This window comes from Cinclus cinclus, chromosome 9 (assembly GCF_963662255.1).
Source record: "Cinclus cinclus chromosome 9, bCinCin1.1, whole genome shotgun sequence".
NCBI classification, from domain to species: Eukaryota; Metazoa; Chordata; class Aves; order Passeriformes; family Cinclidae; genus Cinclus; species Cinclus cinclus.
In genome coordinates, this window is record NC_085054.1 from 3,326,136 (window position 1) to 3,350,229 (window position 24,094).

The 24,094-nt window shown below is 44.5% G+C and overlaps 1 protein-coding gene across 1 annotated transcript in view; it reads left to right on the top strand.

Annotated features, from left to right (window-relative positions):
• Positions 1 to 24,094, top strand: part of KLF7 (KLF transcription factor 7) — a 58,317-nt gene that overhangs the window by 26,166 nt on the left and 8,057 nt on the right. Inside the window, exon 2 of the mRNA XM_062498410.1 lies at positions 4,101 to 4,713. Coding sequence (XP_062354394.1) covers positions 4,101 to 4,713 — 613 coding nt within the window. The remainder of the gene's footprint in view (positions 1 to 4,100; positions 4,714 to 24,094) is intronic.

A 24,094-nucleotide genomic window follows, 5' to 3' on the forward strand; every position in this document is an offset into this window, starting at 1 on the left:
GTCAGAGGCACACGCTGGATTTCTCTTGTGTTGTATTTCATAGTGGTGAGCACACTCAATGTGTTTCATAAATAATCTTTTACTTTCAGTAAATGAGCTTTAGAGGTAAGAATCCAACTAGATTAGAGGTCATACCTTTCTCAATTGACAAATGTACTGAACACTGAATTCTCCTGAATTCTCCAGTGCTACTGCAAACTGAAGGGACTAGAAAGAAGTAGGTCCTTACCAGGCATAGGACAGCTCTGCAGTGGCTTGTACAGTCTTGTGCTGTCTGAAGGATCTGGTACTGCACATGGAAGTGTCATGGTGTGCAGTTTACGTGTATTCTGCCACTACATGTGCCCCAAAGGACTTGTGTTATATGGGGAGCAAAGAGATGTTTTGAGTTACTGGGAGGGAACACACAGCATTTCTAGCAGGTGATGGCAGTGGTCCTCTGCTGGGGAAGTGAGGCTTTGTGCAGTTGTATCTGAAACAGATAAATCAGAGGAAGGCCTTGACTGGATTGTGCACATGCCAGACTGTTGTCCTTTTCTATCCCTTACTTTGAGCGTTCTCACAAAATCACATCCTATCATTTGTTAGCCATGAGTCATCATTTCTTTTAACTGGTTAAATGAGGAGCAAGGTGCAAGGAGAATGACCCTCATTAATCAGGGTACATGGCTTGAATTAGTGGGTCACACTTTTTTTATCTCTAGCCACTGGAGCTGGCTTGACAGGCAACAGCAGTCTTGTGGATCTTCTTTTGTTCCTGAAGGGAGCCGTCTTCTTCCCTTTGCAGTTTTTAAAGTCTTTATTGCTGTGTATCACACAGGCACTGGTTAAGAAAGTTTAATACCCGCCATGTCGCCTGCAATGTAGCAACTAAAGGGTAGTAGGACTTCATGTCAGGTGTGTTGTACTCCATCTGTTACACAAAGCTTCCTCTCTTGCAAGAGTGGTGAGGAGAAGCTGGATGTCCAGCAGAACTTTGATAAACGCAGGACAAGAGCAGCTCACTCCTGTCTGAGATATTCTTGAACTATTTTCGTACCAGACTGGTAGTGGAAGTAGGAGATCTATAGGGATTCACCATCATCTGAATTCAGCAGTTTGGGTTTGTATCTCTGTAGATAGTGGTCAATACCCTGCTCCTCCCACAAAAAACAAAACAAAACAACAAAAACCCAGCAGTTTTTTATGTGCTCAGTGGCATATAGCTTTGTGGGAATGGAGACCAAAGAACGTTCCTGCCCCTACTGGTGGTCCACCAGCCTGGAATGGGGACCTTGGTGGTCTCAGCCTGACTGGTTTCTCCAGGTCAGAGCTCAAGACAAGGTGGTGGGCTTAGCTGGCCTAAAAATTGCCATGCCAGGGCAAGGAGTGAAGAAAGCAGGCCAGTTTCTAAACCCTTCCTCACCACTCCCTGGGAGATTTGGACCACAAGGAGAGAAGGTCTCATAAGGTACTTGGCACAAGCTGGGAAGTGCATATGGGGAAAGATGCTTTGTTTCTGCCACCAAAAAAAAGTGCAGCAGCAGGTAGGGACCTAGCTGGAGGTAAGGGAAGGGCTGTGGTCCCAGCCCCTCGCCAGGCTTTGTCTGCCATGCAGATTAGGTGCAGGGCTTTTCTGGCTCAGCGTTGCTAGGCTCTTCCCTTCTATTGACTTGGTGGAGAGGCTGAGGGGGGTGGGTGGGAGGGACTGCATTACATTGTTTCTTTGAGTTGTTTTTCTCCCCCTTTCTATGGGGAGAAGGGCTTGATCCACTGGTTTTGGATTTCAGAGGCAGAAGGCAAGACATGACCAGCTGGTGTCTTGAAATGGCACAGGTGCAGTGGCTGCGGGAGGGGGGAGCCAGGAATAATTACAGGTTTGTGAAGCATCAGGCTTTGCCTGAAAAGGGCTCATCGAGAAACTGCTCTTTATGGAAAATTAATGGTGAAGCTGGAAAAACTGTCAGGCCTACTATTGTTGTCATGGAGTAGTGATGCCTTAAAGGAGCAGCACCTCCTGCTCGCCTCCCTTCCATGGGCAGCCCAGAGTTGGCATGCAGCTTTCTGATCCCACAGCAATTGAAATTTCATGTCACTGTCATCAGAGTTAATGGCCTTGAGTCCTCGTCTCTCTTCCCTGCTGCTGCCCTCCCCCTTTCCACCCCTAATTCATCATTATGCTTGCTCTTTCCTTTGGAAGCCTTTTATTTATTGGGCCCCTAAACCTGTTTCTGCCCCCTTGGATGAAGGCTAAGTACCCCACTGGATGAAGGCTAAGTGCCCCATTGGATGAAGACCAGAAAGCCCAAATTACATGATGTGGAGAACTCAAAAGCATTGCCTCTCCTGGTGGGGGGGGTTATTACTGAAAGACTATGTGGCATGTTGGGAAGCTTCTCCCAAAACTCATTAAGATTTACCTGGGGAGAGACCAGAATCCCAGATAAAGCTGTTTCTCATAGTCCCAGAAATGCACCTTATAAAGAAAATGGAAAGGTTGCCTAAGGCAAGTGCAATTGATAAGTGTCCCACCCCCAGGCCTGTGTGCAGACAGTCTCATACTTCTGAATAAAACATACATACTGAAGTATAGCATGTCTCACCTGCATATATGCTGTTCTGTTGCTTTTTGTCCATTTCTACAGCTCAGATCTATAATCAGCTATTATTTAAAAAGAAACAACAGTGTGGCAGATTTTGTTGTGAACTTGAAAGTCATCCTCCCACATTGTATCTGCAACCAACAGTGCTGCTTCTTGGGAGCTTTGCAAGTAATAATCTCAAATTACCTGGCAGTTCCTAGAGAGCTGTGAGTAAGGGGCCTCCTTACATTCCTGTTGATGGGACCTTTGTACTCAGAAGGCAGCAAGTCTCTGTCTCTCCTCTGGTCACAGGAACCTTTTATTTCTTGATCAGATGCTGGACTCTTCAGATTGAGATGTAGTTGGTCACCAGCTCCCATAGATTAATTTTTTTTTTACTACAACCCCTTCTTAATATTGGTAGAAGTGTTCTCTGAGGAGCAGTTTTTAGAGGTTTCTAGCATGTATTAGTTAGAATGTCTCTTTCTCCAAGCCCTGTGAAATCACAATGGTGGTATTAAACCAGCTATTCTTTCAAGCTGCAAGAAATGAAAAACAGTGCTAATAAACTCCATTAAAAGTTCCTGAAACTACAGCAAATGTTTCTCTATAAACAATAAAAGTTTATAATGTCGGCTATGGGGGACACTGGGGCAGTGCTTTGGTGGCTGAAGGCTTTATTGGGGCAAGCTCAGGGCACTTCATAATAAGGCACATTCACATAGGAGGCTCATCCCATTCTTGTGCTGATGATAACTACTGTGGAGGTGCAGGAGCACATTTTTATGTGTCAGCCTCTTCTGACTGCAACATCACCTACTTTTTAATAAAGCGGGGGGGAGTGTGTGTTTTTGTGCAAGTCCAGTACACAGGAAGCTCCATTTGACCAGATGTGCCAAAATGCCCTCTAAAATCGACAGTAGATCCTTTTTTTATCTGTCACCTTTCCTTTTCTCAGGCCCTTTAAACAAGCTGTGGTCTCACTGGAAGCTTTTCTACCTCCTATCTTAAAATGCCACGCTTAAGAATTGTGTTGTTTAAGAAAGATTGGGCCCCAGCCAACTACACTGAGTTAAATTTGGAGAGAAAGTTAATGTTTGTGAAGGAAGAGGAAGCAGTTATTTGGAGAGGTGACTTTTTGTTTGTACGTGGCCAAACGATGAGTCTATTAGGATAGTTTCATAGGAAGTGACTGTCGGACAGATTATACCAAAAGTTGGGAAGGCCCTGGTACCCATGGAACAATGTACAGACTTTAATGGAAATGTAGGGGATGCTTTCAGGTTCTTGTATCTTCACTTCTCGTATAATACCTGCTACCATACGTGGGTATTCCCGGACTGTCTCTGAGCAGCCTCAAACAAGTGCCAAATCTTCATGTCTCCCAGTGTGTGAACATCTCAGGAGAAGATGTTGGTGTTGATGGGTGCTGTCCTGGAATGCCTCTGGACCGTGTTCTCCTGCCCTCGGTGGCAGCTGTGCTGTAATCTCTCTCTAACAGTTGTTTCTCTCCCTCCCCTCTCCCTTTCCCTTCTGCAGACATGCCTGGAGTTGGAGCGATACCTTCAGACTGAGCCGCGGAAGATCTCTGAGACCTTTGGTGAGGATTTGGACTGCTTCCTTCATGCCTCCTCAGCTCCAGATGCAGAGGACAATATACGACGGCTGGACCCCATCCTTTTACCAGTGGAGACGAGTACATGTGACAAAAGCGCCAGCATGGACATTATCCTCTCCCGTGACAAACTGCTGTCTGAGACGTGCCTCAGCTCGCAGTCCACCAGCTCTTCCACAGAAGGCTACACGGCCGTCAACCAGGCCCAGCTCAATGCAGTAACCTCATTAACCCCCCCTTCCTCTCCGGAGCTCAGCCGCCACCTCGTAAAAACCCCACAGACTCTCTCAGCAGTGGATGGCACAGTGACGTTGAAACTGGTAGCCAAGAAAACTTCACTGAGCTCTGTGAAAGTGGGTGTAGCAACGGCGACTGCGGGGACAATAAAAAGCGGGCAAAGTGACAGTGAGCAAGGAGGTACAGGGACAGAAGCATCCCCAGAAAACAAGAAGAGGGTTCATCGCTGTCAATTTAATGGGTGCCGGAAAGTTTATACAAAGAGCTCCCACTTAAAGGCTCACCAGAGAACTCATACAGGTACTTATGTAGGATGCTTCTCTCATCTTGTCCTCCTGCCACCTACCCGTAACCATCTCCTTTTATTCTCATTTAGAAAAGGAAAAAAAAAAATCTCTTCTTAAAGTCCAAGTTTCTGTCTATGAAACAGGGCAGTGGAAAATATGGTAGGCCAGCAAATGTACTCATTGTTCAATAGAACAGAAGAGTTCACCATCTACCATTAACCTGTTGGGGTTTCATATGTCTTATGGGGCTTGATGCAGAGTAATTATAGGATACCTGAGGGATGTAGATGTATCATTCATGTTAAAACTATGTGCATATCAATTTGGGTTTTTGGCACTCACTTCCCCAAGACGACTTTAAAAATGTGAAGTTTAGTCAAGTGTTATTTTCTTCAAATAGAAAATAGGGTGGGCAGGTTTCTGGTGCCTTTTGTATCCGAAGTATGGCAGAAAGAGAAATGTGTTTCAGATCTTAGATATGTGGTTTGGGAAGAATCTGTGCATAAGGCAGCATGTGTAGATGCAGACATGTAGGCATGCAGAGACAGATACCCTTCAGATACTCATGATCTTGGACTTCTCCAGTGCTAAATTATAGTGAGAAGAAATAAAAGAATGACATGGAGTTTGAATGAAATAGTGTAGGTAGAGAGGGAATAGGATGTATGTATAGATGTGAGGGTGTTATTTTGGGTATCATTTACAAATGTTATATATCTGTGTGTAAACTGGTTGAAGCATACCAAATTGGTTCAGGCTGGCTGTTGAGGTTCCCTCCTCTCATTTCTTCATAGTCCCCAGCAGCTTTTCAGCTGGTATTCATTGGCATTAATAGCTATGCAGTTCACACACGTTGCTGCTTTGTTCTAAGCTTCACACGTGATGAAAGATGATAAATTCCCATTAGCACTGTCTTATCATGTGATTATTCTTGTTTCCAGAGGGATTGCTATAATCAGTTTTCTCAATTTTACTGTAAAATGTGTGGTCTCTTACAATAACTGCACATTTAGTTCATGATCTTATCACACAGGCAGATTCCTAGAAGCAAGGTTGTTCTTACAAGGCAGAAAATAACACATTGGACCAATGCAGTAAATCAGATAAATATGTGGGTTGTTAAGAGAGCTGCATCCATCACATACTAGGCAGCGCTGTAGAAGTTACATGATCTGAAGTATAAATCATAGTAAGACATAAAAGGCATTGATCTTTCTATATGGGCTTTCTAGTGCTTTTACTGGGGATAGCCACCTTGCCAGGAGTGACCTCACCTGTGATTCAGTGATTTGAAAGCCAGTGAAAGTAGTGCAATAATTTTAAAATCAGCATCAACATGGTCAGAATGTTGGTTCCTTGTAGCACCAATGCTGCTGTGAGGGCTTGTCCCTGCTGGGGCTGGCCAGTGGGACATCCCAGCCAAGGCTTTCCAGCAGATGATGGAGCTTCCATGAAAGCACAAATTAAGTGTGTGAGAGCTGTTGACCCAGTGGTCTTGTCTGCTTCATCCTCAGGCTGGAAGGATGGGTCTTACACGGCTTTTCCTGAAGTTAGTTAGGGATATGACACAATAGCCTGGAAAGGGTGAACTTGTGAAGTTCTCCTGGTGTTGTCATGCAAATGGGGATATGGACAAGGAGTTGTGAGCGGGCTTGCAAAAACTGCTAATCTTTCCGCACCTTAACCCTTTGGTGTCAAAATCTTTTAAGAGTTTGCATGCTTTTGAACCCAGCCTTAGGCCTGGTTGAATTTTCCAAGGCCACAACCTTTCCCCTCTAGCATTACCGTGGGAAATCGTACATTTTACAATTAATCCATGATGAGAAAGGTTTCTCACTGGCCCTGTGATCTTTTTGTTAAATAGTCCTGGTGCTGAGCCTGCCTGTCCACAGCAGTGCTTGACATGGTGAGAAAGGCAGGTCTGCCTTTGCTGGCAGATAGGGAAAACCTTTATCAGATGATAAGACTGCAGCTGCCTGGGTGCAGAGCCCAGACCTCCCAATACCAGCGCCTCACCTGGTGGGATCAGCTGCTCCTCTGATCTTGCCAGTTAAACCATCAGTGGTTTAACCAGCCCCAAATTATGGGTGTGTTTCTGCTTCCCTTCACCATGTCGTGAGCAGGTAGCATAGGTTATTAGGAAAGCAGAAAGGCAAAGAACAAGAGGGAATACAAACCTGGAATTATGATCTTTCCTGTCCTAACAGCTGTGAAACCACCCTGTCCCTGCCCATGTCCTAGCTGTGCACAGCTTTGTAGAAAGCATGGTTTCCCTTTGTGATGAGGTCTGAATGCAGCCTTGTTGTTAAAACACATCTTTGATGCAGAACCTAGGAGCAGAAAACCTGTCTCTCATTTCTGTGTGTGGAAAGCAGGTTGTCTGAATACCTGTGAACATTTACATCCTGGGAGCAACCTGAGTAAATTGAGGGAAGGAGTGTGATAGGCTTACCTTAACAGCTTATTTGAGTCTGGAGCCCAGAGTCATTCAGATCCCTTCATGTTGCTTACATGCTCTGTTCCCTAAAAACTCACTGACCATTGGATGCCTTCAATGAGAGCTGGTACAATCAAGACATTTTATGTGTTCACACTGACCTCTTCAGTGGGGTTTCCCACAGGGAGCTCCTGCCTCTGGTAAAAAAGTGGGACGGAGGGGAGTAGGTATGGATATTTGGGATTGAATTATAAATGTCAGGGCCGTTTCCTTTCCCATGCAGCCTTCAGGGCATGGGACAAAGAACCCTTTTCTCCATGGGTGCTTTGTTTTTCTCGTGCCTGAACTGAGTGTGCTGTGGGTTGCGAATGCACCCAGCAGTGCCAATGGCTAGTAGCCACTTGGCTAAGTGAGTGGCTGAGCCAGAGGGTCTGAAATGATTGCAAGATATTTTCCTTTGGCTGGTGGTTTGTTAGTGTGTCATGCGAGAGCAGTCTGCCAGTGTGGGCTCTGTGAACGGGTGTGAGTGCCCCGACAGACAAAGAGCTCCCAGTGTGGGGTTCACAGGCAGAGAGGCAGATGTGGGCTGGTCACTCGGCTTGCACGTGCAAAGTCCACTTGCTGGATCAAAGGATTTACTGCAGTGCATGAAAACAAGAAGCCATGGGCTGGGGAGCGGGTGGGGGGTGGGAGGCAGCGGAAGGAGGCTGCATTCCTTCGGTTCGTACGTAAGGCTGACCAGACAGGCGCTGGCTGCTGTTCCGCGCTGCTCTGTGATGAGCCAGGCTGGGCTGCAGGCCCTGCCGGCTGATAGCAGCTTGCTAGATTGGGAACAATCCTCTCTTGGGGTTTTACTTTGGGACCATCAGACCCCACATTACACGTGGTGCATCTTCCACATTACTGTCCCACAGCTCATCTGCAAGAGAATCAGGACAGCACTATAAGGACCATCAGTGGTCGAACTGGTTATGAAACCACCTTCTGGATGACCTTTGGAGAAGGAAAAACAATCATCTGTGTGGGAGAGGATTTAATCTGGAAGGGAAAGGGAAAAACACTGTCTGCATGGAAAGGGAAATGAAAATATTTGACTGAACTAAAAGCAAGCTGGGGCATCTGAAGTTAAGGGTGCGTAAAGGAGCTAAGAGTAGTGGTGGAACTGACTGTCAGAGTGCAGCAAAGAAGCCCCTCAGGGAAGAAATAGCAACTGGGCCTGTAAACAGGAGGAAAAGGCAAGCTGTAGGTTTGGAAAAACTCTCACACTGCCACTGTGAGGGTGAGGTAAAAACATCTAAAGAAGGAGCAGCCAGGACTGGCATGGTAATTCAATCCTAGCACATTCTCCCACAGTTATTCATAGAGCAGATATCAGTGCAAACAACGGCATTTTCTCTCTTTTGGGAGAGGAAAATGTTCATCCTGCCTTCACACATGCATGGAGATGAATTGTCAATGTAATGGAGAGTGGAGAAGGGAGGAATTCCAATGAGCCAAACCCCATGTATAATCATCAGTACTTCCTAAATTAGAAAACAGGATATTGCTGGAGAGTGTCTGAATGCAAATAAGTCTAAGGGTGAGCTGGCCTGTGACCTGTGGAAAGATTAGTCATAGGACATGACTGTGTCTCCCACATCAAAGACTGCTGGAGATTTCTATCTCTTGACAAAACCATTCCTATCAACCTTCCTTGCAGTAATGTGCAGGGGAAGGTGTAAGATAGTGTGGATACTTTCTGACCAGGGATGATGCATCACATAAAAACTGGCCAGGAAATCCTTAAGACTGGGACGGTGATAAAAAAAACTTACCCTTATGGAGTTCTGCTAGGATTTGCATTTTATGAGTATCAGAAGGTTTGCTTTTTTTTTTCTTTTCCTTTGTCCATCCAAAACCAGGATTGGATACAACTAAAGCTCAAGTTGGAGGAACAGTTGGGTACCTCACATCTATATTTAGGTTTCTAAGGGCTAAACAAGTGAGAAATACCCATGTAAATAGATGTTACTAGTCTACATGTGATCTTAAGACAGCACTTCTTCAAGTGGGGTTTGTTTCACATTGTCAGGACATCTTATTTTAAATTATATAGTTCTTTGATCTAGAATGCTGTGTGAGAGTAAGTGAAGCAAACAAATCCATCCTGCAGGAAAACAAAACATTTTCAAGAAAAATATGAGACACGGGAGAGATTAGGAGCATTAACCAACAGAAGGTTTTTGAGATGGCGTATAAAATAATAGAGAAGAACTTTCCCCAGTGCTGGAGATGAAAGAGAAAGTATCTGAAATCTGGAAATTATTGGAGGCGACAAAGTTGAGCAGAGTAGGCTGGATGATAGGTAAAGAAGATTGATACAAAGTAAAGGAATAACAGAGAAAATAAAGACTCTGTGTCAGTGATAGCACATGAATGGGAAGCTCCGTTGCTGTATTGTTTTAGTGTAGTAGCATCTGTGAACAGAAAGCAAATGAAAAGAAGGAAAAAGCAAGTAGCCAAGCACAGCACCAATTCTGCAGGATGCAAGACTGAATAATGACTTAGGGAAAAGTATTTGGGAGAACAGTATTGGTGGCATAGGAGAAATGAAAGCCAAACCCCAAGATGTTTTGTTGTAGAGAGACCCATAGCTTTGTGGTGAGTCCACAGCTCTGTGAAGGACTGAAACCTGCCAACGGCACATGCAGGGACACGGAGGATCCTGAAGCTCCAATGGCAGCAGCTGAAGCAATAGATGAATACACTGCTGGAAATAGAGCCAGGGAATTGAAGGAGGAAGGCTATATGAAAGGCTACCTTCATTCAGGGCTGCATTTTTTGGGAGTACAGCTGCTTAGCCAATTTGGAAAGATGTGTTTTTGTTGTGATGTTGGACTTTTAATTTTTTTTTTGGTAGAAAAACATAACATGTCTATATCAAAGCTGTTTAAAATAAGCCCAGCTTGATCCTGAGCTCGTTATAACTTTCTCATCTTGAAGCCTTTTAGCCATTTGGCAAATTGGGAGGAGTGTCGTGATTTCACTGTGGAGACTCCAGACCCTAACTTCATTATTAGAGCAAGAGCTTAGACTTAGAAGATAATCTTTGAGAACCACCCAGGCAGCAGGAGGATGGCCCCTGCCAAAAGCAGCCCTTGCCAATTAAAACACTAGTGGTGTTCATCCATAGCTTAGTGGTCAATACCTGAATTCTCAGTCCCATGTTTCTGCTCCATCATTTGCCAAATCAATAGCATGGGACAATCTTAGTGTTTGGGTTTGAAAATGTAAATAGGTGTTATTTGTTTGTTTATTTGCCATGTGAAAAGATTTCTGGCACAACGTAGACCTAGAAATTGATGTTTTCTGTCTGTTCTGCAGCTGCAAGAGGGCAAGTGCAGGTGTCTGCAAGTGTTATGGCAGTCTGCCTTGGTAAGGCACATAGGAGCCTTCTTGAATTTGTAATTTAGTGTTTTCTTTATACCCATCCACCCTCTCCCAAAGCCCTGTGAAACACCTAGCCAGTGGGCAAATAATAAAGCTCACAAAAAGAGACTCAAAGAAAAACCCACCAATTTGTCTTCTGCCTATTTCTCTTTGTGTTGCTGCTGTCCCACACTGGATAGAATTGGCAACTTAACAACGAGAAGCTGTGATTTTCTTGTCCATTTGTCCAAAAGCACAGTAATTTCTAAAGTATTTGAGGTCCTGCCAGGGTTGAATTGGAGATGTGTGCTCAGACATGCTGTTTTAAGCTGAGGTGGACATGACTGGGAGACCTGACGTATTCTTGGACAGGAAAGCCAAGTGCACTATGTCTCATCTTAAAAGCAGGTGCTGGGTTAGAGGCTTGTGCTAAGCGCAGTGTGGGTGTTTGAGTCTGGGTCGTATCTGGGCAGGTAGTAGCCAGCAGCCTGGATGGACCTCTCCTAATCCAGAGCTGTCTTTCACACCCTATGTGGACACAGTCCCACATACCTACATACCAACAGCAGCAACATGAAAGCAGGAGCAGATGAACTACAAGGCTTCAAGGAAGCCAACCTAAATGCAGCAGAGGTGTCCATGCTTTTACCAGGGGTGGTGGGGTCCTAAATAAAGCCATTGGCACAATGGCATAAGCAGTGCCCACCTTATATCAAAGAGGAGCTGCAAATAGGGGGAGACTAGCCTGATAGGGAATATGAGACAGCCATTCAGTCCTGTGGTCTCTGGCCCAGGTATCTGTGAGGCTATTTTTGAAATAAGTTCCATTGTCTTACTCAGGTTCCATGTCACCACAGGACTTGCTTCTCAGTGCCCAGGGTGGTGTTCTGGGCAGTAGCGGGAGGCAAGGGGTACATCTCCAGCCATCCAGTTGTGTTCACCATTGTCAGCACGTAGTGCCTGGCTTGGTGGGTTTGTGGGAGTGTGATGTGATTGATCTGCCAGGCCTCCCCATACTTGTATTTCAACCATTGTCCCCTTACAAGGGCTTTACACTTGGCCTGCTTGATTGCAGCATGTTTCACAGTTAGGGATGACCTGGAATATCCCATCTGTGGTAAAGTCCATCCCTTGATCATTTTGCATCTCTCCCCTGATGACCTGAGCCATCATGGGCCCACCAAGCCAAAAATAATTCACCTTTATGTTGCCAGTCCAGGTGTCTGAGACTTTCATCTTGTCAGCCTGATCCACCTGTTTGTTGTGGCAGTGTTCTTCAGTAGCCCAACTCTTGGGTATGTGGGCATCTACATGGTGTACTTTTATAGCCAGCTTCTCTACCTGTGGCAATGTCTTGCCACAATTCAGCAGCCTACGTGGGTTTACCTCTGCATTGCCAATTGGTCTAGCCAGTCCCACAGAATACTTGACAGGAGCAAAGGCATTAATATTCCTTGGCTACAAGTCATAGTTCATATTATTAATTAATTAATTTTTATTCACTCTTCTTTTGGTTAAATTATTTGTTCCTTTTGCTCAGTCTTCTTTTGAGTTCTTGGATCAGTGTGCCATGAGTCGACGGTCATAGTCTCCTTCTGCTGAAATTACCCTTTCCCTAGTTTGATGAATTGGTATTGTTTTTTCCTTGTAATCTGATTTTATCTTGGTTGTTTTGTCAATTGCCTTTGATTCCTTGGTTTAGAAGAGCTCTTTCATGTGGAGGTGATAGAAAAGCCTCATGACCCTGTGTGGTAGGCTGGTTTTGGCCTCCACCCTGGACCACCTCAAGGTGCTCTTTTCCCAGCAGTCTGTCTCTACTGAAGATGAGGACATCCGTCACCTTCCCTGTTTCTGAGGTTTCTTCGTATTTCTCCAGATGCAAAAGGCAATACAAGCCATGCTAAGCAGCCCCATAGGTTGTGCAGAGCAACCAGTTCATGTCAAGGGGCCAGGTGGTTCCAAAACTGGCCCAAAGGATAGGGCAGGCTAGAGGCTCTCTATCCCAGGCGCTCTCTGGGATAATGGGCAATTGCTTCAGTCACTCAGGAGCCATGTCCAGCCTCTCCCTGACCTGGTCCTGAGAATTGCAAAGGCCCTGGCAAGTGGTCTTGGTCCTTTCAGCAGTCATGCTCTTGGTGACAGCAGGCGGTTTCTTCGGACCCTCGGGAATGATGTCCATCCTGAACCGTACCAAGTCCTGGGGAACGCAAGGGTCGAGGCTGCTGGTCCATTCTTCAGCTGTACATGTGACAGCAATGAATGACAGAGACAGCCTGTGGAGCACCATGGTTAGGAAGACCATCAGGATGAGCCTCATCCTGGTTTTTTGCAAGGGTGACATCTTGGCACGAGAGCTGCCTCAGCCTGCCATGTTGATCAGAGTTCAGGCTGTGACGTTCCAGGCTGCCCAGTCTCTGTGTGCTTGCATGTGTTGGCAATGTGACGTCGTGGGCTGCTGTTGCACAGGGCTCTGTGATGTCACAGTTTGTTTTCTGCCTGGCTGTCAGGCAGTGAAGGAGCTGGAAGGACCTGGGTTGATGGACTTTTAAGCTTGTCCCACTGCTATGCCTGCTGGCAGGCACTGAGCCCAGCAGTGCAGTGGCACTGTGGTCCACAGGATTTGCACTGTGAGCTCTGCCTAGACTCCATCCAAGCTGCATTCAGTGCTGTGCCACACTGGCCAGCCATGATATGTTTCCACACAAAATCCTCTTGACAGCAAAATGGCAACCCATGTTAAAAGGAAAGCAAAAAATTCATGTATTTTGACAAAAAAATCTTAACCCCTCTTGAGCAGGGTCTAGGACAAACTGACCTGCAAGAGGAATAACAACAGATCATTCTCAGCATACCATCACCTTTTACCACCACAAAGTCAATTGGATACAGTCTACCATACAAAATTTCAAAGAGGCTTACTCCCTTCATAACACATGCAGTGATTCAGATTCTCACTAAAGCAATAGGCAACACATCTACACTCACCTTTGTGGATTTGCCACCCAGCACCCCTTTCTGCACAGAACTGTAAATAAATACCTCATCTCTGTGTGTGGATCATCTTCTTTCACAGTGGGTGAAGCCACCTGTTTCAGGACAAAACCAAAATTTTTCCACTGGTTAGCTTTAGACATGATAATAAGGCTTAATAAGAATCAAAGTCTGTAAAACACTGCAGGCCAGTTTGCAATCCCAGAAGTCCCCATTTGCAGATAAGCACACAAATGTTGCATTAGGTAGATTTGTTCCTGAAGATGTCTGGCTTTGAAATCTCAGAACTGAAAATTGTGGCTGCAAAAACTGAATGCTGAAAAAACATTTGCAGGCATGCTATCTAAGCTAATGATGACAAACATGAGTTTCAAGATAAAAGCTGATGCCCAGCTGAGTTCTGAAAGGTGTACTCAACTGTATGGCTGTGCACATTCAGAGGCTTAGTGGGGATTTATTCCTTCCTCCTGTGCATCTGGATTCTCACCACACACATAGAGGTCTTAATAGCTTACTTAATATAAACTTCCATTTGTACATCTTGTTGGTCACCTGTAAAGTTTGCAAAACCTTTCCTTCTTCAGAGTGAAATTTTCCACATTTGGGTTTTTTCCAGTATGGTTGTTGTTTGTTATTTTAGAAATTGGAGCATGTGTGTTGGAGAGAGGTAGGGAGAAAAGAACTGTACGCAGTGTAACAAGTTTAGCTAAAAACTTGGCCCATGTAGTTGAAAATAATAGAAGAATTCTATGTGTGAATATCTGGGTAAAAATCAACTTGAGTGGATTAAGCTATGATCCATTGTAAACTGACTTCCACATGAGTGATATTTTATTATTAATTATTTGTGAGACCTGTAGAATCCCAAAGGTGATTTTTTCTTGGGCTTTGTTTGGCTTTGAATGTGTGTTAGTAAACACGTTTCATACAGAAAACCTATTTTGTTTTTTTTTTATTTTTCTCCCTGAAGACACAGTGTCACCCAGCAATGGAATGTCTTAATACCTTTGTGTTCTCCTTTGGTTACTTACACTCACCTGGCAGCGTGAATGATCTGGGTGGTTTCCAGCTGGTTGCATGTAACCCCCTTAGTGCTAAGGACAGGTAATCCTATGTGCCTTTTCCAAAATCCAGATGGGGAAGCTTCCTAGCTGGTAAAGTTAATTATCTTTACTTGCTGCCTTGTGCTCTGGAGATTAGTCTGCTTGGTTCACCAAGGTTTGCCCAGCAGCATTGCCAAGGCCTTTTTACTGAGCCCTGCTCGGTGTGGAGCAGCAAGGAGCTGGCGTGCTGCTGGGTGCAGCCTGCCAGCTGTGCCCAAGGACAGGGAAAGCACCAGAGAGGGTGGGATCTCCTTCAGACGTGCCTGCCAGCTTGTGGGTAGCTCTGCCTTGGCACCAGGGCAGCCAGTAGTGAGAGAACTTGCCAGTGTATTCTTTAAGCCCAAGCACATGATTTCCTTTTTGCACCTATCCCCAAATCAAATTCAGTATCTGAATGACTGAGATCCTGGATCTTTCTCCATTTTTGTTGTTGACAAAAATGGGAAATCAGAAGGAATGTATGTTCTTTTCCCCTCTTGTTTTATTCCTGTGCTGTCTACCTGTCTGCATTGTTTTTTTTGGTCATCTTTTCTCTGATTTTCTAGTGACTAATGGGTAAATGCTGAAAAACATCAGCACTGCAGTAGTTGGAATAAGCAAACCTTACATTCATTAGCAAAAATATAGAGCAAAACCATTTAAAATGTTAGCATCTGGAAAGGGGGAGTCTGTTACTCTTATTTTTTTTTTTGTCATTTCTGAACATGGTCCATGATACATGCATCTCATATTTTTCCTGGCCTATTTGCCTTTATATATATAGTCTGGGATTTCTCAGAAACTCTTGACCTAAACCATAGGTTTCCAAGGAACACATCTTTGATACACTGCTCTGGATTATGCAAATATGCACTATGTCCTTTAAAGGCTATCTCATTGTCCACCCTCCAAGATACCTTACAAAAAACAAAGGGAAGAGAACATGTTTCAGAGTGCTGGAAAAATCTGACCCAGTGAGGTGCTGAATTTTTTTTCCTTTTTCATCTGTTCCTTCTGCTGCTGCTACCTTGCTTTGCATCTTTGAGCTTGCAGAGCTCCACAGAATCTGAAACTAGAAGCCCTTATTAGAGGACATTTTTTAAAAATTTCTTGCTGCTCCTCTGGGGACCGAAGTAATGGCAGCTTGAAGGAGCAGAGAATGTGTAATTAGGGCAAACAGCGATGCCTCGTGTGGTCGGGAGAAACAGGAGGAGAGGAGGGGAAGCGCAACAGTCCGGCGTGCACAGGCTGTTACTAGGAGACCCCGGCACGAAATGCATGAGATGCGGAGTGCTAATGGGCCGGCCCCGCCGCCTGGGTACCAGCCCGACCTGCTGCACAGCTGCTTCTGCCCGCCCGTTGCCAAGCAACTCCTTTCCTTTCCTTTCCTTTCCTTTCCTTTCCTTTCCTTTCCTTTCCTTTCCTTTCCTTTCCTTTCCTTTCCTTTCCTTTCCTTTCCTTTCCTTTCCTTTCCTTTCCTTTCCTTTCCTTTCCTTTCCTTTCCTTTCCTTTCCTTTCCTTTCCTTTCCTTTCCTTTCCTTTCCTTTCCTTTCCTTTCCTTTCCTTTCCTTTCCTTTCCTTTCCTTTCCTTTCCTTTCCTTTCCTTTCCTTTCCTTTCCTTTCCTTTCCTTTCCTTTCCTTTCCTTTCCTTTCCTTTCCTTTCCTTTCCTTTCCTTTCCTTTCCTTTCCTTTCCTTTCCTTTCCTTTCCTTTCCTTTCCTCCTCTCTCCCCTCTCTCCTCTTTTTTTATTTTTTTTTTTCATTTTCCTCCCCCTCCTCACTCATGTCTTCTGGAAGTTTAATTGGGTAGTTTTGCTGCTGGTGTTGCTGCCGGGTGCTCGCCTGTCCCCACCGCTCTGCTGCTGTCCCCAGGGCCCAGCCCAGGGGAGGATGTGCCGGCAATTAATGGGGCAGAAGCTGGGCTTGTGTGTTCAGGCTGGCATCAGCATCTGTCCCCCAGCCCTGCTCCCCACCCACCATCCAGGAGCTTCCTTCAAAGAGGAGCTGTGGAGAGGGGTTTGAACGGGGAGCACGTTGCAAAGGTTTTATCACTCTCAATGGGAGCCTTGCACGGACCCAAAGAGATAAAGCCGGGCGTTCCTCCCCTCCTTCAGGGCTCACTATGGAGGGCAGTGTGCGCTTGTTAAATGCAGCCTCTTGACTAGAAAACGGAACGTTTCCATTTCTTTAACTGTTGCTACGTGCTTTGCTTTTCTCTGCTTTGCAGCTAGGCAGGTGGGCTTTGTGGATGTGTGTTAGGTGCTTGTGTGTGCGTAAGACATAATGCTGCAAAAATTGGTTTCTTTTTGTGTCCTGAATGGCTACATTCTGAAGACTGCTGCCGGCTTGGTAGACAAGCCTTGGCAAGGCCCTTAGGAACTAATCCGGAGCTTTGAAGTTTGTAGAAGGACTGATTGGACATTGGGTCTGCTTCTTAACCTCTTTTCCCCCATCTCTAATATAGATATGATCAGAGTCACCTCTCTGTAAGGGCACTGCTGACTTTTTTGGATGAAAGGAGCTGTACATCATTCATGGAAATGTACTGCTTTTACACTTGATCATCCCTGCCCTTCCAAAAATAGGTACAACCTTCTCACATTGTGTATTTCACAATCCTGTCACATTCCTCTTCTGCCCCGTACTGTCTTCTGCCAGCTTTTCTCTTGTGCTTTGTCACCCTTTCAAAGGCTTTTCCATTTTTCCAGCAGGTGGCAAAACTGAATAAAATGCCAATTAAATTTTTTTTCTCTTTTTTTTTTTTTGTGTAGAAAACATTGATGGGCCAGTTAAGCGCTGACCGTTGCCCCCTCCTTTGTATTCCTTTTAAATAATAAAAATATTAATTAGGCTTTCTAGTCTCCAACAAAAATCAATTAGGAGTATATTGAGGAATGAAAGGCTCAGAAAAGTATCTGAAATTGATTTTTGTAATTAGTTTTACTGGTTGATGGGTTGCACATACGCTTAGATATTAGCATTGATCTCCAGAGGACGTGTGTATTAAATAGCCTGCTCTTCCTTTTTGCTTTAGAAATGAACTTAAGGATCTTAAAAAGAGGCTGATGTTGTGCTCTGGACTGCAGCTGCTCAGCAGCTTTTTTGTAACCTCACCAGCAGAGCAGCTGCCTGAGCCTGTGATGGTAACATGCTGAATCTGGTGTGAAACTGGGGAGCAGGTCTGGCACAGCTCCTCTTCTGTGCCTCATATTTGACAAAGTCTGTATATGTAATGAGGGAAGACAGGCACTGATGTTAAGGAGACCTATCTGGTTAGATTTCATTTTTCAGGGGTCCTTAAACCCAAAAGTCCTTCTGAGACATGTTTCTATTAAATCTCATATAGCACTTTACACAGTAAAGTAACATTTTCTGTTGTGCCATGTGCTGTGTGCTGATATTCAGCTAATTAAAAGAATTATGGCTTGGCTTCATTGGTATGCCATGTATGTAGCTTGTAAAGCTCTCAGGGACCCTTGGAGATGAAGAGTGCTACATAAATATAAAATATTGGTAATGTGAAGTTCCACATTAGGTTTCTCATTGTGCTGAGGCAGACTTTCATCATAAACTGCAGAGCAGCTAGGAATGCCTGCTTGGCATTTCTCTGCAAGGTGCTCTGGGGGGCCGCTTTTCTCCCAAAACCACACCAGCTTCTGGAACTTCTGAGTGACTCGTGTCTGCAGCAGCAGCATCCTGACAGGCACTGGCCTCTGAAGGATGCCTGGGTTCATCCTGCAGTGACACTGCTGCTCCTGCAAAGGCATGGTCCCAGTCACCAGCCCAGGAGCAGTAGGTCCCAAAAGGATTTATCAAGAAAGGCAGCAAGAAAAATCATTAAAATACTTGTAGGGTAGCAAGGAAAGTTATTAGAACACTCTTAAAAAGCACTACTTGGTTCTTCACACATTTCTTCAAACAGCTCAGACCCCCCCAGAGCTTCCTTACAGGAAAAATACAAGCAAGAAATCTTGCATTTAATTCTTTTTTTTTTTTTTCATTTGTAATTTTACAGTTTGTCTAGTTCTCTGGGATCACCAGTCTTGAAACAAGTGTAGCTGAAATTCTTTCAATGCATATTTTTAGACACTGAGACTTTTAGAACTAGTTTCATTTTAAATGTTTTTTAACTTACAGATTATAAAAAGGAAGGAAATATTTGTGTTTCTTTCAGACAACTTTTTCTTGGATTTTGAAACCATATATATATATATAAAATTCTCAGTGAATCAGAGCACATGCTGGTTTTTTTCTGTTGTTTGTTTAAATATGCTTTCAGAAGGCATGCTAGCTGCCTTCTGCAGCTAGCTTTGTGTAGCTGTGTAATATTAAGGAGCTCTTCAAACATAATGCAATGAATGTCTGCTTTGAACAGCCTTCCAAATATGCATATAGGCAGAAATTGGGAGTTTCCCCTCAGTTTCTTTAAACATTTTTGACTAAATCAAAAAGGAGTGTCAAGGGACTAAAAGACTCCCATGACACTACCACATCTTAGCACAGAGAAGTATCAGCAAGGATTTTGACTGAGATTCTTCTCTGAAGCTCACTGCAGGACTGGGATCTTAAAATACTTGATTGTTTTACTAAGAGCCCTGCAGGAGAGTGCCGGGGAGGGGTGAGGAAATAGATGATGGATGGATGGATGGATGGATGGATGGATGGATGGATGGATGGATGGATGGATGGATGGATGATCACAATATCTTTGCTTTCTATTCCATAAAGATATAGGGTGAAACTTGAGCCTAACAAACATTTTTCTAATGATTTGGATGGTTTCACCCCATCACCCTGGAACTCCGTGATCTTAATGTGCACACCCCAAAATCTGAAGGGTTTTCTTCTTAAAGCTCAAATTTGGGGAATAGAAATCAGATTTCTTCCTCTGTATTTCAAAAGAGATGTTCCTAGCCTACAGGGCTGCAAACAGAGGTTTAAAGCCACAGCCCTAGGTTATCTACAAATCAGAATGCAAATGATGTCTGAGTATTATTGTTTTCTTCTTTAAAATCTCATTATTTCTGTAGAATAGTGCACTCACGACTTTTTAACCCCTGGGATTGGCAGTAAACAATGCAGCTATAAGAAGTATAATGTGCTCATTGTGTGCTGTAGTTTTGTGATCATGTCCTCAGCTGATCTTGAGTAGGTACCTCTGTGTCCTGTAACCTAATGTTTCTAATCACTCTGCTGATACAGCCTCTCTGAGATGTCTTAGCAAGCACTGCCTTACTTCTTGGACAAGAGAAATATGTCTGGGACCTAAAGGGTGCCTGCAGGATGTAGGTGGCAAGGACAGGGGGTCTCTGAATCTTGAGAAGAGACAACATCCCCATTGCTGTGTTTTGTGAGGAAATATTTGTTGTGAAGGTTTGTACAGGGTTTACAATTTAAATATGTGTTGGAGCAAAAACCTGATGTTCTGTGGTTTGTGCCTGGAGAGCAAAGATGCACGTGTGTGCAGCTGAGCTGCTTGTGTGGCCCCCTGCACCATCAAAGTAGAGAAATTCACCTCCAGTTCCAGTCTGCCTGGCTATGATATGGCACTGTCCACCCATGTCTTTGCCTCCCCATTAACTTGAGAAATAATGCCATAGGTGGCAGTGTCAGATGATGGCTTTCAATATCTAAAGCTGTATGACGTGAGACTCACCGAGAATGCCCAAGGCTGGAAAATGGAGGAAGAAGTTCCAAAGACAAGTGTGGTGGTCATTACAGAAACAACTCAGCTTTATCCATCTTGTTTTGCTGGAAGCCTAGTGTGTGTTTGCCACAGGAGTGTAAATGGGATTGTGTGCTTGGTTTTTTCATACTTTCAAATGATAAATTTTTGGCTTTCAAGAGAAAGTTGTACCAATAATTTGTGGTGTTTTTTTTTTTTTTTAACTAGATGCCTAATATTTAGTCTTGCATTCATCTTAGCCACAAAAGGAATAGTGACCTGATTTCAGGACTGACAAAGTCTGATGGATTTTTTGTTATGATTTATAATTTTAGTTTCCCTATTGCATGTTTCCCATAAATTTTCAAAGGTCTTTTTCCTCCAGTTAACAGATTGGACCAGGCTGGATGAAATAGAGGATGGAGGATCAGACTGTACTGAAATGTGCTTTGGGGGTACTTTTAGAAGAAGAGCTCAGTTGGGTGAGGTGCCATAAACAGAAGTGAAACAGAGAACCTACTCCTCAAGCATCCCAGTTTCAAGGGTATAGAATGTGCTCCAGGAACATGAAAAAGTTAAAAATGAGGTATGGACACAGAACACAGCCACAGTGAAGAGAGGCTGCTTCACAGAAGTGTGCAGTCATGATGGACTGAAACCCTAAAGTGTATCTAAAGGCCTAATAGCATTTCTGTGGGACTGTTTTGGTGATACAGCCCTTCCAGACCAGTGGGTTTCAGTACATGGCTCTGTGCAGAAGCAGGCATGTGCAGGCTGCTTCTCCAGGATCCTCACCAGGCAACTCAGGATATGTTTGACCTGAGTGTTTCTTGGTGATCAAGTGACCTCTTTTTAGATGAGGCTTTGGTTGCCTCCATTCACGTGCTTTGGTTCAGCCTGGCCAGAGTGTAGATGTGGGTTTTTTCCTGTCCCAGGAGCTGCTGTGTGAGTGCACAGCTGGTACACTTCACCTGCAGCCCGACTCAAGCCACAGGATGAGGCTGTGGCCAGCCAGAAATAAATAACACCCTTCCAGTGCACACAGTGTGGATGTTGGGTCCTGTGCACCCACTGTCTGTCCCACTGCAGTGCTGCTTCACTGTGCTGCACTGCTCTCTGATGCACGTGCTGCCCATGGAAACTACAAGTCAGTAGCTAGGTAGTGTCTCTGACTCCCAGGGAAAAAAGTAGAAACAGCTGAAAGCCAGTGTTCTATGTTGCTTACAGATTTTCCATAAGCAAATGATACATTTTCTTAACACATGTGCTCATCTAGGAAAATTGCATAATTCACTGCTTGAATATATCTGCACTGCTTTCCAGGTGCATTTATGGATGTGTGGAATCTGAACCCGCCCCATGGTGTGGAGTGAGTTCTGAGCTGAGAGAACGGAGTATTTAACATGTTTCTAGTTATTGGCTTATTTTTGGATGTGGACTGGCTCCTCCATTGAGTGTGTTTGTATAAATGTGGTTCTATGGATTTGTTTAAGGACTGCAGAAACCCTTGTGTTGAATAAAGATGACTTAAGAAGTAGGACCTCCTTCCTGGGAGTGGCTTGCAGGCACAAGTTTTAAATGTGTTTTTTAATTTGAGAAAGTAGAAAAAAAGTCAGGATGGCACAACTCCATGATGTTCCTATTTTTAATTGGATTTTGCAGCTCATAATTAATTTCTTAAAAAGAGGGAGATCCTGGCCCTGTAGAAGTGAGTAGGAGTTTCGCCACTGCCCTCAGCAGAAGAAGATTTCATCATCTATATTTCTAGTCTTACTAATCCCCTGAACAAGAGAAGAGCAACCTAAAACATGGAAGAGATCCTTTCCATTTTTTTCTCCCTGCTTTTGCCAGTAGAGAGGTAGGAGAACCCTCCCCACTTTTTCATTCCCATGCTTTCTACAAATGTGCACCTTGGCAAGATACACTTCCATTTCATCTTCGTGTAAGGTGAAAGCAGCCATTAAAGGAGCAGTTTGTTCTTAGTCTTCACATGCAGAGACAGGCAGGTCTCTCTCCTCCTTCCCTCCCTTGTTTTTGAGTAGCTGCAAGAGGGCAGGAAATCGAACCTCTTTGAGGTCTCTGGGTCAAGGAGCTGTCTGACATGGCTTTAAAGGTCACCGTGCTCCTTTGCATTTGCCTTGTGCACTGGGAGCAGGGTATGGCAGCGTGCAGTCTGGAGCACTGAGAGGTACTGTCTGACATTTTGCTGAACAGGGCTTGGGCTACAAAGGAAAAACAAAACTCAGCTCAGGGCTGTGCAAGGCCAGAGCTGGAACACTTGGGAGAGGAGCCCCTGCAGCAAGTAACAGAGATATGTGTCATATGTGGGTTTATCAGTAATTGCGCTTGGTTTTCTGTCTCTTGTAACCTATATATAGCACTGTATGTTTTCAAAGCTCTTGACATTTTTTAACAAGCCAAACTCCACTTCAATCCTAGTAGCCTACATAATTTCACAGAAAGCCCCGGATGCTTTTCCTTCACCCTCCTGCTCTGTAGATGACTGGATCCTTCAGACTGGCTGTATCTGCCAGATTTGGCTAAGCAGTTGTCTTCTGCGTTTGCTTTGCAGCGTGTGTGGCAAATGTGCTGTAAAGCACATTTCTCACATTTCTCTGCCTGGCTGTCTCCACTCTAAGGTAGGCACTAGAGAGCGTCAGAGAACCAAGGAACTGCATTATCATTGAGGCTTGTTTACTGACAGCTTTTTAAAATACTGCATGAACTGTTCAGACAAAACCAGTGCTCCATCACAGGCACAGGACCAGGCCTGGGAAATCCCTGTTTTCTGAGGAAGGCAGATGCTGTTTGCCAGGTAGGGTGCAAAGGGCTGGGGGGAGACTGCTGCAACTGCAGCTCCAGTGCATGGGGCCAGCACTGCTGACAGTGTTTGAGGTTGAGTTGAGTAACCACCTCAGAAACAAGACACCAGCACCTTGCTCACTAAGAAGAAGATTCTAACTTCCTATTTTCCTGAAGCAATTCTGTTCAAAGAATAAGGGAACAGGAGGTGAGTCTGCAGAGATGACCAAGCAGGCGCATTCTAAGTGGGGTAGTGTTATTGTTGGCTCAGTCCATTGTCCTGTTGGGCATTTTCCCATGGGGGAATGTGACTCACAACAGGGACATCCGTGCTGGCCTTTCTTCATTCAGGGACTGTGGAATAAATGGCTGTTTTGGTGTAGTCTTGCCAGCTGCTGACCCCTCTTCACAACTTCATCCCTAGGAATCCTTTAATTTAACTGCTGAGCCAAAGAAACTTCTCAGACGCCAGTAAAATGGCTCAACTTCAGTTAAGGTCTCAGCCCATTCTGCTGTTCTGTCTGGGACAGATGACCAGTGTGCAGCAGAGGTGCCTGTGCAACAAGAAATCTGCAGAAAATCACAAACCAGAGAACAGCCTTTTTCATGTATTTTGCTGCAGTTTTCTTTCCCTTTTCACTATTCTTGCTATTTTTGCTTCTCCAGTTCATCATCATGATATACATAGGTCTCCCATCACCAGATCTCAGTCTTCTACTTGCTGAATAGACATGACAAATATAGCAACCTGTGTCTCTGCATGGTCTGCTGTGGTCAAGTGATTGTTTCATGTGACTGGCCTAGGAGGGGTCTTACAGATTGCAGCCTCAGTGTAGCCCATGGTGGGTTTTTTTAAGATTATCATTTTAGCAATTTTAAGAACAAATAAATAAGTAATAATCCGCTTAGAAGCTTGGTAGTGAAAGTGGTTTCTTGTGTGAATTTTGTCTCAAATGACTGCATGGGGAAGAGTGACATGGAGTTTATACAGGAGATGCACTGGAGCATTT